The sequence below is a fragment of the Bacillus rossius genome (genome assembly GCF_032445375.1).
Source record: "Bacillus rossius redtenbacheri isolate Brsri chromosome 4 unlocalized genomic scaffold, Brsri_v3 Brsri_v3_scf4_2, whole genome shotgun sequence".
In the NCBI taxonomy this organism is placed as follows: domain Eukaryota; kingdom Metazoa; phylum Arthropoda; class Insecta; order Phasmatodea; family Bacillidae; genus Bacillus; species Bacillus rossius.
The window spans coordinates 22,164,651-22,179,534 of NW_026962011.1; the positions used below are offsets into that span (position 1 = coordinate 22,164,651).

At 39.2% G+C, this 14,884-nt stretch overlaps 1 protein-coding gene across 1 annotated transcript in view; it reads right to left on the minus strand.

The window, feature by feature from the left end:
• Positions 1–1,086: 1,086 nt before the first annotated feature.
• Positions 1,087–14,884, minus strand: part of LOC134542265 (retinol dehydrogenase 12-like) — a 100,117-nt gene continuing 86,319 nt past the window's right edge. Inside the window, exons 5-7 of the mRNA XM_063386383.1 lie at positions 12,159–12,278; positions 5,793–6,000; positions 1,087–4,134 (exon numbers count right to left, since the gene is read on the minus strand). Of these exons, the coding sequence (XP_063242453.1) occupies positions 3,987–4,134; positions 5,793–6,000; positions 12,159–12,278 (476 nt within the window). The 3' untranslated portion in view covers positions 1,087–3,986. The remainder of the gene's footprint in view (positions 4,135–5,792; positions 6,001–12,158; positions 12,279–14,884) is intronic.

Consider the following 14,884-nt stretch of genomic DNA (forward strand, 5'->3'; position numbering starts at 1 on the left):
ACGCCCGTCATCAATACTGGGCGTTGTGTTGATCTCTCATCTGTCATTTCATCGCCACGCCGTCCCAGGCAACGACGAGCCACAGACGAGTTGCAGGGAGACTTCGATACACCACCGACTCTCAATCCCCTGCTGTGCAGATGGTCGCAAACACTCGGCAAATACTGACGATCCATCATCATTCACTTCCGGACTCATCTTTCTAATATCCATACTCCTTGGTCAGATCTTGGACGGCTCTTGAAATCGAAGTACAAAACCAAACGTCCGAATATTTGTCAGATAAATGCAGATGTAGGCAGGGGCGCAACAACAGGGGGGGGGGGGGCAAGGATATTTTGCCCCCCTCTGAAACCTTGAAGTGGAGGCAAACGGGGGCAAAGAAAGTGCTGTGTAATCAAATTTTAAATAATAAAACTGCTTAAATAGCACCATTTTCCACCTTGAAATACAAATTTTCCCGGGGGAGGACCCCCGGACCCCCCGCTTCAATAGGGGGGATCGATGATTCTTTATAAAAAGGTATATTGCCCCCCCCCCCCCCTTTTAAGAAATTTAGTTGTTGCACCCCTGGATGCAGGCACAGCTAGAATTTGTGGAAGAAGTGGGACAAAAGGAAGCTATAAAGAATAAACTTTGATATGCATTTCTGACTAGCAAGGGTTCAAGGCGAGGGTCCTTCCTTTGAATTTTCTTTAAAGGATGATTTTTAGACTACCTGGGAACTCTTAAGGATGTTATGTCCCATTCCAGGTCATTATTTTATATTTGCGTTCCACGCGGTTAAACTTGCCAGCTTTATGAGTTGCTGAATTTTCACCAGATAAAAAAATATATAGACAAAGCATACTTTTTTACATAATTAACTGGCTTAGTTGCATTTTTTAAGTTTCTGTGCAGTATGGATAATGAGAATGAAATTAAAAATAAAACTGGAACTTTATATTTTTTTAAATACAATTCTACTGTCTGCTATGCGATATGTTTCAATTTCTTTCAAAAAATTTTTATAATGGATAAATTTTAATAAATAAAAAAATATTTAATTCATATCACGCAATTCATTGCCTTTAAACACAAAAATGTTCAGTTATTTAATACATACTGCACAAAAATGTTAAAAATTGAACTTTGCCAGCTAATTATGCAAAAGGTACGCTATATATACATTTATATACACACACACATTTTTCATTTTGTTGAAGTTCGTCCACTCAAACAGTATGCAAGTTTAACCATGTTAAAAGGTAATAATAAAATAATGACTTGGAATGGTGCATTTACCCTTAAGTGCTTTTTTGCAACCCTAAAATTATAAAATAAAAAGTACCAATTATTAATATTATATATACTACTACTGCTTATTATTATGTCCTAATGCGTGATTGAAGAGAAACCTACTCTAATTTTTCATATTCAGTGGCCTTAAGTTGACATACATTCTTGCTTCAAGGCCTCACGTCTTGCCGAGAACGACGTAATTACTGAAGAAGACATCATCGAAGCAATAAATAATAATTGGAAAAGCGATCAAACGAAACTGTTGTCCCCATTACATCACGTCCATGGTTTTTTTTTTTGTGTGTTTGAGGTCGCACGATTCCCCGCGTATTCTTAAGGCAACAGGACCTCCAAGATTATAGTGGGCTTCGAACCTCTTGGAAGTGACTCTGTGTTCATAAGTTTTTCTCATGCCGGTGTTGGGGATCTAACCCGCGACTGTCACCACACACAGGGAAAAAAATCTTATGTTCCTACCTTTACAAAATATACCTATGGGAACCAGTTGCCAAGAAATATAATTTCAAAACTAACAGTAATATATTGTAAATGTGTACAACACATGGCTTTTTTTTTTTTTTTTTTGCATTTATGAAAAATTAATTTTTTATTCAAGCATATATTTTTTTTAACCTTAAATCAAATATTCACTAAATATAATTTATTTAATTGTGTTCTTTAATGTGCGCATTTAGTACTGGAAAGCTATTCAGGGAACAGATTACAAATAACTTTAACTATGGGAGCTATTGGGACAACACAAAGCCATAAATGCCCAGATAAGAATCCGAACTCAGTATTACTGCGGACACTATTTTGCAGTGATACAGTTGTTTTCACGTAAATTTACAAAATTCTCGAGTATCTGTTATTTTACATGAATATTTCTTTTCATTAAAAAAAAATTACAGTGAGAGTGCAACGCGCTAGCGAACTCAAGCCACAGAGACCCCACGTGTGCCTTCCAGTTGCGCCCAGCCTTACACAAGATTATAATGCAACACCTATAAAGCTACGTATGACAAGGGCTGATAAGTGGTAAAACTATATAAGTTACCTGTGTGATGCTTCTCTCATACTTGTCGCATGCAATTGTTGTGGAGCCCCAAATGCACTCTAATGGTCATTACAGATGAACGTCATGGCAAATCTAATCATTCACACATACCTGTATATCTTCTATGGTATGCATCTTTACCGAACTAGTTGTACTATTATTTCAGGGCGTCTTGACATATTTTGGTTATGTCAAAGTGTTTATGCCTTGAATTTTCGAAGCAGTCTTATTTTAACTTTTTTAATAATAATTGGACCCCTCTCCTTGGATTAACTAGCAGCTGAGAAAAATTACGATATTTTGATAATCCGGCAGAAAACTTTCTCGGAAAAGCTGTATTTATGTTGTAAAAGGTAAACAGGGATTTAATTTTGGTTCAATTTGAGTAGTATTGTTTAAAAATACTAAAACAATATATTTGACATTTAGTAAAGTGTGATACAAAATAATAAATCTAAGTTCACATTCTCATAATACAACAGTACAAATCATGTATGTAACAGTAATAAATGACAAAAGTACAGATAAGCTAGTATTTAAGTTCTCCATATTGACCAAAAATTATCACAAACTTTTTTTTTTCACATTAATTACTATGGCAAACAAATTGCCTGCACGAGTGTGGACTGGTGGGTGGAAAATTGTACATTGGATATGGGTGATGGAGTTTTCATGGGAGACATGTGAACCATATTGTGAAATGCAGGTTTGCATCTAGCTTTGAATATATATATATATATATATATATATATATATATATATATATATATATATATATATATATAATCTATACTATATTCAAAGCATCTAGTCAGTTACAAACAGTTATCTTGAAAATAAGGCGAAAAAACACTCTTTATATAATTGCAGAAAATCTGTGGCATTTTTGTTGTGATTAATGTTTTCTTTGTTAAACATTGGTCATTTTGGTCATGAAACATTTCCTATGTTTCAAATGAGTCATGGGGGGATTAAGTAAAATTATTTTAATGGTTACCAATTAAATGCAAATAAGAAAATGTAATGTCAAGTGATGGTTGTGTAATGCTTACAGATCGTGAATAATGTAAATTAAGTGTGAACTATATAACAATACAAATAATATAAAGAGAGTATGTGTTTGATTGTAAAAAGTAAACACTAACCCACTGGACCTAGATAAAAAATAATCATAGTTATAAATCTGGTTTATTCCCGATTGAAACTGCCTATGTTTGGTTATATCTATCTTAAAACAATTACTGTTTTATTGGATACAGCATTATTTGCAACTAAAACCACAAAACAACGATCACATTGACTGATCTCTGCAATATTGGGGTAAGTAAAACGTTACAATAATAATGCAGACGAAGTTTATTGAAACTTTGAACCAAGGCAATAAGCTACTTCCCGTTCCTATGGCTGGCTGTGCCCATAGTCGCCGTGCATTATATTTATAAATTGAATTGAGTGTATGTTTCCTAAGTAACTGTGTTATTTTTTACAACCGATGGAAAGTAACTCATGATGATATCTACACGTTACTTCATGAACCCGTTCGAAGACAGCTAGCAGTGTTGGATGTGTGTAAAGCCGTGAGTTGGTGTCGAGGTGTTCCAGGACGTGTGTCGCCCGGGACAGCAGGGACGGCAGAGGTGCAGCCGCGTCAGGGGGCCGCGCTCGGAGGGGCGGAGTCCTCGGCGGTGCAGGGGTCCCAGTCGCCCAGCGCCACGATCCTGGCGCTCTCCTCCCACAGGCGGCGGGCCGTCTCGTCGTCGCGCGCCTTGGCCGAGGGCCTCGTCTTCTTGCAGTCGCTGCCGGACAACACCCCCTTCCTGGCGACACTGTGCTGAAGGCGCGGGGCACACAGTCAACTGTCTGGTTGGCTGAGTGAGCAGGAGCAGGAGGGCCGCCTTAGCCTCCCGTCATAGCTGGGGCCGATCCATGTTCTGGCTTGACTGGGGCTATGGCTCTAGACAGGTGCAGCCGTGGAAGGGCTAGTGCCCTTACCTCCAGCCCACACCGACCAGAAGGCTCGCTCCTTCTCACATAAGAACGCCCGTATGTAAGGGAGGATGGCCCCCCCCCCTGTGTCTTCCGTTAGTCCTGGTCCTTTTTCTCTTTAAGGATCTGGTCTGTTAGAATGTTTGGTGGTTACCCAAATTCTAACCCTTAAGGGCGCACATACTGGGACATGAGTCTTGAAATACTTCGTGCGGGCGAATATGGATAACATGTATGTCATCACGGCGAGGAAAGGTGATGACTGTCACCGCTGTCGTCTCTAGTTATCAGAGGCATGACCCAAAATATTTGTGGAAAATGCAAATATATAGCCTCTTGACACACATGGTGATCCTCCGTGTCCTCGTAACAACAGTGACGTTTACTAAATAGGACTCTGTCGGGATGAAACCCTGCCTCAGGTATCTTCATCGGCCTGATAGGGTATCAGAAATGGTGGATGGGCTGAATCTGCGGGCAACGGCATATGCATTTGAAACCTTTCTGGGGGTTCGACTACTGAGGCCTAGTGCCCGTTGGGTCCCAAAGGACCGTCTCACCGTGAAGATCAAAAATAGATAAATGAGAGAACTGAGAACACTGCTGGCGAGGTCAGGCGCATCTGGGCCTCTATCGGCCGTAAACCAATTGAGCTGAGGCAAGGGATCGGGGAAAGATCTGAGGCACGCCAAAGTGCTTCAGCTTATCTGACAGCGGCACTGACGAATCTGGAAACTGTTAGTTCCACTCAGAGCGCTGGGTTAACAAACAACTTCCCCCCCCCCTCCCGTGGGGGGAGGGGTGATACCGGGGGCGCTGTCACAACTTAGAAACACACAAGATAGAATCTTTTAAGTTATGCCTGTTCTAAGTTGTTTTTCTAAGTTATGCCTATTCTAAGCTGTGTTTTTCTAAGTTATGACGTTTCTAAGTTGTGTTTTTCTAAGTTATGACGCTTCTAAGTTGTGTTTTCTAAGTTATGACGCTTCTAAGTTGTGTTTTCTAAGTTATGACGTTTCTAAGTTGTGTTTTTCTAAGTTGTGTTTTTCTAAGTTATGACGTTTCTAAGTTGTGTGGTTCTGCGTTGTGTGTTTCTAAGTTACGTGCTTCTAAGTTATGACAGTTTTAAACTGTGAGTTTCTAACTTGTGATAGTTCTAAGTTATGTCGTTTCTACGTTGTGTTGTTCTGCGTTGCGTGTTTCTAAGTTACGTGTTTCTAAGTTACGACATTTCTAAGTTGTGATAGTTCTAAGTTAACATTTTCTAAGTTATGACGTTTCTAAGTCGTGTGTTTCTAAGTTATGTGTTTCTAAGTTATGATCGTTCTCACGTATGACAGTTTTAAGTTACGTGGATTATTTGGAGATTTCTAAGTAATGATTGTTCTAAGTTGTGTGTTTCTAAGTTGTGTGTGGATCCCGCGTCACCGCAAGGCTCCACCTCCCCTCGAGCCCCCGCGCACGCTACCTGTAGTACAAGCCGGACTCCTCGGCCAGAGACTCTTCCACGGCGCAGTAGATGGTCGTCTGGGCGCCTTGCTCCGGGGTCTTGGTCACGAGGCTCGCCACGTTGTTGAAGAGCCACGTGACGCCCCAGAAGTACGTCGAGTCGAAGTGGCGTCCCAGCTCGGTGGCGACCACGCCCGGGTGCAGCGAGTACGTCGTCACTCCCGTGCCTGCGCGCGCACCGCACACATCGCACACATCGCCTAGTGCGGACCGTTCTTTCAACAAACAAATACAGTACGTCCACAGGGCCGGCGCGTCCATGTAGGCGAACTAGGCAACCGCCTAGGGCGCCCAGTAGCTGGGGGCGGCGCAGCACGACACATAACAGCTGATACAATATGTTTAACGATTATTGAAACTAGATGAAAATGGATTTTTGTAACAGTTTGGAATCATTATATGGATATAAGTAATTATTTAAAGTCCACGGTGACATGTTTATGATTTGTAATAAGTAAAAAATAAAAAAAAAAGACACAAGCCTGCTTACATTTGATTGGTGACAAAATCTTAGGCTTACCTGATGTATTTTGAGGCAAGGAAAATTTTTCTTGGGGTGTCCGGCGGGGTTGGGGGGGGGGGCCATTAAGGTTTTTTCGCCTAGGGCGCCAATTTACCTTGCACCGGCCCTGTACGTACATAAAATTATATCTCAGTTATGAATGTTAATAGTATCAACTGTAAGCGTTTTGGAGTGTTGTTCCAAGGTCACAGTTAAAGAGTAACTCCAAACAGTTTCGGTTAAAGAGCGTGCGCGAGTAACTGCTTTGTTGTTTTCTCGTTTGTAGCGCCACCTACGTAAAGTGACGACTCCTGCACGTAAATCGTTTTATGTTCAGCGATTTTCAATTTGTTAAGAGGGAATTTTGTAATTTAAGATCAATGAGCGTTCCCCATTGGTATTTCTTTGTACGAGAGTAGTTAGTTGAGCGTCAAAGTTCCTGACCGTTGGATTGGTGGTAATGCTCGAGAAACTGGGTTAAGTTTACATTCAATTTGATGTGCGATTTGTTGTTTATAGTCTAATAAACTGTTATAATATATAATTGAAACTGGGACATTATTGGGTATACAATCGCGTATCAGCCGCCTTTGCCTACATACATGTTGAGGTTGTCAGCTGTCAGTGTACAGAAACCACAGTATTCTCAAACAAATACTTCAAAATACTATTTATTTTAATGCAGTGTATAGAGGCCTATTATTTTATGACGATTATTTTCATTTTTTGTATTTTTTTTGTATTTTTTTGTAAATACAATTTTTAATTTTTTTTCTTTATTTCATTATATGCCACATATTGTATTTATTGGTCATTGTATAGAACACACACAAGAAATAAAAAAAATATGTTTTATAATTTTATATTTATTACTACCATGTCTGACTTTCGGAATAGTATGAGAGCTCCAAGGACTGTCGCACATCACCGGACAGTTTAGTAACAGTACTGCTGTCTGTCTCATCAATACTCACCAAAAATTATATTTTATTTTAAATTTATATATATTAACATATTACAGCAATAAATAGCATAGCTAAGGATGGCAATGTCATCCAGTGTCTCTTTTTGAACTACTTTATTTAAGCGTATTGGAAATGAAAATGAGACGAAGATGTAGTCACAACGGCATGTAAGTAGCCCATAACTCTGCAGACATTTCGTAAATTGTTTTATTCAACTTAATTGTTAATATGTTGAAAGTTACCTACAGAATTTTCCATGTACCCCTACTGGGATGATATTTTTGATATATCACGCAAGTAGAGTTAAACCCTGTCTAAAATTTGGGTGCCATATAAACAGGGGTGCCCACAAGGGGGGGGTAACGACGCAGACTGCGTCATTAAAATTTCAGGGGAGGGGGAGGTGGTTAAAAGACGAGAAAAATGTATATATTATTTACATAATTATAGCTTCTAATGTGAAAATACGTTTCTGGTGCTTTGATAATTGAAAGGGATCTTGTAAATCAAATTGGCAACCCCGAACTTTCCTCAACAAAAGCAGTTTGGCATCTGTCGGTTCAGGATGGAAATATTACCTGATATGACCAAAATTATTAATAGAAAATCAGTTTTAATTAATGCAAAATGTGATAAAATATAATACTAAAAAAGTATAATATTATAAAATAATTTAGTAAATCATTGAGAAAATGGCATAAAAAATTTCGGGGGGGGGGGGGGGGGCTATAATTAGGTTGGGGGGGGGGGGTGAGTCATAAAGTTTGGGGGGGTGGGGGTGGGCACCTCTGATATAAACTAAAATAAAAATAGCATAAGAAAGTCTATCAACAACATAAATGACACAAGAACAAATCTATTTTTCCTATTAGAGTAGGTACTGGCACAAGAACCTTTTTTGTTGCCTATTATAGTACATCTGTTACAATGAAAGAAAATTATTCTTGAGGGGTGGATAAAAGTAAGTTTGTATCTTTCGGCTTAACTTATTTTGTGTTCTGATATTTAATACATGCTTTAACAGCAAGTTATGGGGGTTTAGGACACACACAAATATAATATTACTGAGAATAGGAAACACCAGGAAATAGGGGAAGGTGGGGCAAGATGGGGATATGGGGTAAGACGGGGTAGTGGCACTTCCAAACCTGCCAGCTGTTGCAATCTAGCGGTGACAGTTGGAACTAAATCAAAGTAATCGTAGAGAGCAATACCAGCGTTGGAGCCATTTCCTCTTCAGTTGTTCATGACACACATACAAGTTTGCATTATTCGCGGACGTTGATGTAATTTTCAGCATTTTACTATCATCCAACGGTAAGTTGCTTTAATATATCTAAATAAAATTTATCATACCATCAATAGTGCTCCTTTTATGGATTTAAATGCAGTATTTACTATAATTTTATCGTTCGTTGGTACTAATCTAAGTCGGTATAACCTATAAGGCGTGGTTTGGGGCAAGACGGGGACGAATGCCCGGGGTAAGATGGGGAGGTACCCCGTCTTACCCCAGTATTGACCTACATAAATAAAAAATTAATCCTGAAGATAAATTGTGTTTGTGAACATTGCGCGTGACACTAAATGGATCACTCTTGTAAATGAAACTTTATTAATATGAAAATGAGGGTTTTTATTACAAACTGTTGTTCTTTTATAATGTTTAGGTATATTTGAAATTTTAATTGTTCATTGGTTTCTAAATTTATAATTTTAAAATCCATGCAAGCATTTTTTTTATGTTTTTAGTCTTCCGACAATTTATGTAATTACATATCGTAACTGATTATTGTGTTTTAAATTTAATTATTACATGTAAATCATCCAAAATTCAAAAGTAGATTAATAAGAAATGTATCTCTTTAAATGTTCATAGTTCTGTTTATAAACTCGGAATTTTCCAGTGAATTGAATGTATTTATTTTTATTTTCCAGAAATGGTTCGCTGTTATAAACGGACCAGTAACAGAGGAGCTTGGTCAGATGATTCTATGACGAAAGCAGTGAATGAAGTTCTGAGCGGAAGAATGGGTTACTACAAGGCTGCTTCAATATTCGATGTTCCACAAACCACACTGGAACGTAAAGTACGAAAACATCGAACAGAAAATGAGCAGAATGAGATGACAGATGTGGAAAGCGTGAGAGAAAAGTTAGGTCCCATGACCACCGTATTTAACATAGACGAAGAAAAGGAGCTGGCAGCTTATGTAAAGCACATGGAAAGTCGGCTATTTGGTCTCAGAACAAATGATTTGAAAAAATTGGCTTTTCAGCTAGCTGAAAAAAATAATAAGAAACATAATTTTAATAAAGAAAAGCAGGAAGCAGGTGCAGATTGGCTGGCCGGTTTTTTGAGAAGGAATCCTGATCTGTCGATTCGGAAGCCCGAGCCTACATCGATAGCTCGTGCTACAGCATTCAACAAAGAAAATATTTCGCAGTTTTATAAGTTGCTGGGAGAACTTTATGACAGCTACAGCTTTACACCAGACCGAATTTACAATTGTGACGAGACTGGAATTTCAGCTGTTCCCAAATCGACATCTAAAATTATTGCTACTAGAGGAAAAAAGCAGGTTGGAGCATTGACTTCAGCTGACAGAGGGAAAACAGTTTCTGTTGAATTATGCATGAATGCTGCCGGCACATTTATGCCACCCATGCTACCCAAGGCAAAGGATGAAGTCCGAACTGCTAAACGGTTGCTCTCCTGGAATGTGGGCGCAGTGCCACATTTCTGGCTGGATGCAGAAAGATATTTTTGAAAGTTGGTTTGAGAGTTTTGTGCAGTTTTCAGGTGCATCAAAGGAACGTCCAGTTCTCCTCCTGCTGGATGGGCATTCAACTTATGTTCAAAACTTAAACATTCTCGATAAAGCCAGAGAATGTGGGGTGGTTATAATGTGTTTTCCACCTCACTGCACCCACAGACTACAACCCCTTGATGTTGGAGTTATGAAACCTCTTAGCACATATTATGACCAAGAGACAACAAACTGGTTAAGATCGCACCCAGGAAAGGCGGTCACTATGTTTCAGATTGCTGAGATTCTAGGAAAAGCCTTCATTAGAGCTGCAACAATGAGCAATGCCATAAACAGCTTCAAGGCGACAGGAATTTATCCTTTTGATTCAGATATTTTTCCTGACTCAGCTTTTCATGCATCAAACACTACTGACCACACCTATCCTACTATCAGTAATGAATGTGCACTCAGCGAGGCAACAACAGCTGACCCTGGTACGTCTCAAGTCAACAACGAACCTGGATGTTCACATCATCTTGTGCCTTCGAGCCACCAAGACGACTCCATCCTCAGTGACTCAGGGAAGATGAGTGTTTTCACCACTTCTCCAGATCGAATATTGCCCATTCCTCATGTAGGAAAAAGAAACGTTAGGAAGGTAGCATGTCGAAAAGGCAAAACAGCTATAATTACAAGTTCTCCTTATAAAAGAGAACTCGAAGACAAACTTTCAGGGAAGGGCAAACTGCAAAATGAGACAGTACAGAAGAAAACACTATCTGACAAAAAACTGAAGAAAAATTTGCCAAAAAAGTGTAAGGGGATTAAGGCCAAGAGAAGAGCAGGAAAAATAAAATCTAAAAATGTTTCATCGGAAAAGGATGTGGATAGCTCAGACAGTGAAGGAAATTGTGATACAGAATGTTTGTACTGCGGCTACTTTTATACTCAGTCTAATGAAGGATGGGTGTCATGTAGACACTGCTACAGATGGGCACACTGCTCATGTGCCGGAGAGGAAGATGAAGATGATGAAGTCAGTTTTGTCTGTGAACATTGTAAGCAAAACTAAATGGTTCACTTTAGTAAAATCTAAACTTTATTAGCAAGAAAATGAAAATCTTTCTTATAAGCGTGTGTTTAATGGCAATGGTTTGTTTCAAAACTTTATTGCTTTAAGGTTTCAAACTTAATAGGTACTTTTAAAGTTCTTGTGAGCGATAATACCTAATGTTTTTATGTAATTATGTATAATAACTCATTATTATGTTGAAACTTTAATTATTACATGTAAACCTTTCACATTTAAAACTTTTTACTCATACCCCATCTTACCCCAACAACCACCCCATCTTACCCCGGGGGTCGGGGTAAGATGGGGCATTTGCCACTCTCTGAGAAAACGAAATTTTTTCGTTAATGTATAAAGTTATAAGCATTTTGACCAATGTGTTTGAAAGAAAACAAGACAATGTTAACATGTATACATAATAAAACATATTCTGCTAAATAATTTATTAAATATATTACGAAATCCCTTAACCACCCCATCTTGCCCCGCCTTCCCCTACTTTAAAATGAGTGTTTGTTGTTGATGTCTAAGTCGTGGGAATTGAAGGTTATCTATTTTGTATTAACTATACTAGTCAATTATAAACGTTTTTATTCAGGAACCGCAGTTCTTTTAATTTTTATCATTCATATCGGCTGAGTTAAAAATGTATTACATAAAATAAAAGATGGTCGGTCATCCAAGTACAACGGCAAACACCATCATGGGATTAATGCCGCAACCTATACATAATACATGCTGTAAACGTTGCAATGTTAAATACAATTCTTAATACAAAGTTATCAATGTAATGTCGATTGACGGGGAGTTTTCATTGTACTAAAATATTTACTGCCGATTCCAAATCGAAGAGAGATATCCCAAGTGGTTCTTGAATAATTTTAGCGTGCTCCAAACTGCACTTGAGCAGGTCAAATGAACAACTAAACATACATAATATTTTCGGAGGCCAACAACATTATTCGAGTCAATCGCCTTTCGTCGACATGTCATGTTTAAACAGGAAATTAGCCCAATGATATTTGTCACCTACCTTTCAACCTCTTCGCAAGCTCCTTGGTGAAAAGAATGTTGGCCAGTTTGCTTTGGCCGTAGGCAAAGGTGGCGCTGTACGACTTCTCCGAGTTCAGATCGTCAAAGTTTATGCTGCCAGCTGTAGAAAAAAAAAATCACCCAGCAAACTAAAGATGGCTTTAAAGAAGTTGCAACAATTCATGTAATTAATCCAGAGGCTAAGCTTTGTGATTCGGTATGTGGGGCATGTCACCGTAAATCCGTCCTTACTACATCGATGTAAGGAGCTAATTATCCACGTTTTGTTGATTTCAAAAATATTGTGTTTTCTGAAGAGGAATACCTAGCTTGTGCACAAACTCAGCAGGTCTAAATAAATATAAATTTTGATACTTTAAGGCCGGTATTCAAAGAGACAAAAATAGGGGTTTAGGAGTCTAATATGCTAAATCTGTACCCTAACCGTATTCCTAGTACACGATAAAACACAGCCAATCCCTTATCTTTAGAGCACGGATTTCGATGTGCTATCTATTGCCCGAATTCCGCGCATGCGCAGAGCTCACTTTTTCTTTGATTTCGTCCAGATGGAATACCCGTGTCTGGCGCCATTAACTCCTATATATTCTATTTCTTGAACTTCGGGGGGGGGGGGGGGGGGGTTACCAAACGTATTGATGTGTCAAATGAAACTTCATGGTAGCGAAACTAACCTGGAATACATTTTGTACACTTTAATGGTCATAATAAGAAAAATTCGCGATTTAAAATAGTACCTGAGAAAATTAAAAAGGCGATTCCATTTTTGTGCGATGGTGCTGCTACCTTTTTTTTTTTTTTTTTTCGTGTGAACATTTCCATAGAAACACTATTCAAATTGAACTTCAAAACTTTTCAATTAACTGTTTTTAAGTGCAGTTCATACTAACCAGACGAGTTAATGTCTCTAATATTAATGTGCTGTTGTAATTTGAAAATTTGTATAGTATTAATTGGTCATGTAGCTGTTTTAGGAATAGTACACTGATAGTTACACATATGTGTGTGTATGTATATATAGTTACACAAATATGTGTATATATATATATATATATATATATATATATAATATATATATATATATATATATATATATATATATATATATATATATATAATATATATATATATGTAGGACGACGGTGTATTGACAAACACTCAAGTATTCAAGGCAACTTATGTATCTAATGTAAACAAATAATAAATTAAACAAGTTAGTATTGTAAATTGAAAAAAAGTTTTTTTTCTTCCAGTGACGAGGTTTGAATCACGTCAAAATTTTCCCCTTGAGAGTTTCAACCATGTATACTACATGCTCTACCAACGCGCTATCGGGAAAAATGCGGTTTAGAAAGGATACTATGTATTAACAATGTAATGCCAGTTTTTCTTACGTATTTATGACACGAGATTACTTTTAACTATGACTATTTAAGTTTACCAAATATATTCCAGGGTTGTTTCACTATCATAAAGTTTCACTTGGCACACCAACACGTTTGGTATTCCTCCTAATGTTCACGAAAGTGACTATAGGCGGGTTTATTTCGATACACGTTGGTCCCACATTTCCATTCATCGACTTCCGTGCCATTTTCACTAAATTACTCCTACCAAACGCCGTGTACCGATATCTAAGACGTTTACATATCAACAATAAATCCATGTTGTGGTTGGTTATGCTGTTTAATGAATCCAGGAGTTTTCATCAGTACATCAATTACCAGAACTAGAGCCGTGTCTATGCATGCTGTGACAAATGGTAAATTTTTCTAATACATTGTTTTAAAATAGTTTTGAAAATAACTTTCTAGTGTGTGTGTGTGTGTGTGTATGTGTGTGTGTATGTGTGTGTGTGTTCGTGTGTGTGTTCGTGTGTGTGTTCGTGTGTGTGTTCGTGTGTGTGTTCGTGTGTGTGTTCGTGTGTGTGTTCGTGTGTGCGTTCGTGTGTGTGTTCGTGTGTGCGTTCGTGTGTGTGTTCGTGTGTTCGTGTGTTCGTGTGTTCGTGTGTGCGTGTGTGCGTGTGTTCGTGTGTTCGTGTGTTCGTGTGTGCGTGTGTTCGTGTGTTCGTGTGTTCGTGCGTGTGTTCGTGTGTTCGTGCGTGCGTGTGTTCGTGTGTTCGTGCGTGCGTGTGTTCGTGTGTTCGTGCGTGCGTGTGTTTGTTCGTGCGTGCGTGCGTGCGTGCGTGCGTGCGTGTGTGCGTGCGTGCGTGTGTTCGTGCGTGCGTGTGTTCGTGCGTGCGTGTGTTCGTGCGTGCGTGTGTTCGTGCGTGCGTGTGTTCGTGCGTGCGTGTGTTCGTGCGTGCGTGCGTTCGTGCGTGCGTGCGTGCGTGCGTGCGTGCGTTCGTGCGTGTGTTCGTGTGTTCGTGTGTTCGTGTGTTCGTGTGTGTGTTCGTGTGTTCGTGTGTTCGTGCGTGCGTGCGTGCGTGCGTGCGTGCGTTCGTGCGTGCGTGCGTGCGTTCGTGCGTGTGTTCGTGCGTGCGTGCGTGCGTGCGTGCGTGATTGCGTGCGTGATTGCGTGCGTGATTGCGTGCGTGATTGCGTGCGTGATTGCGTGCGTGCGTGCGTGTGTGTGTGTGTCAACAATTTTCTTACGTTTAAATGTTGGTAGGGATGAAGGTTCTGGCTCACAGCAGCGGGAAGCCTACAACTCACATAGTTTCGGTTCCCTACCACGTTCGTGCAACTTCGGATTTCTCTCAAAAAT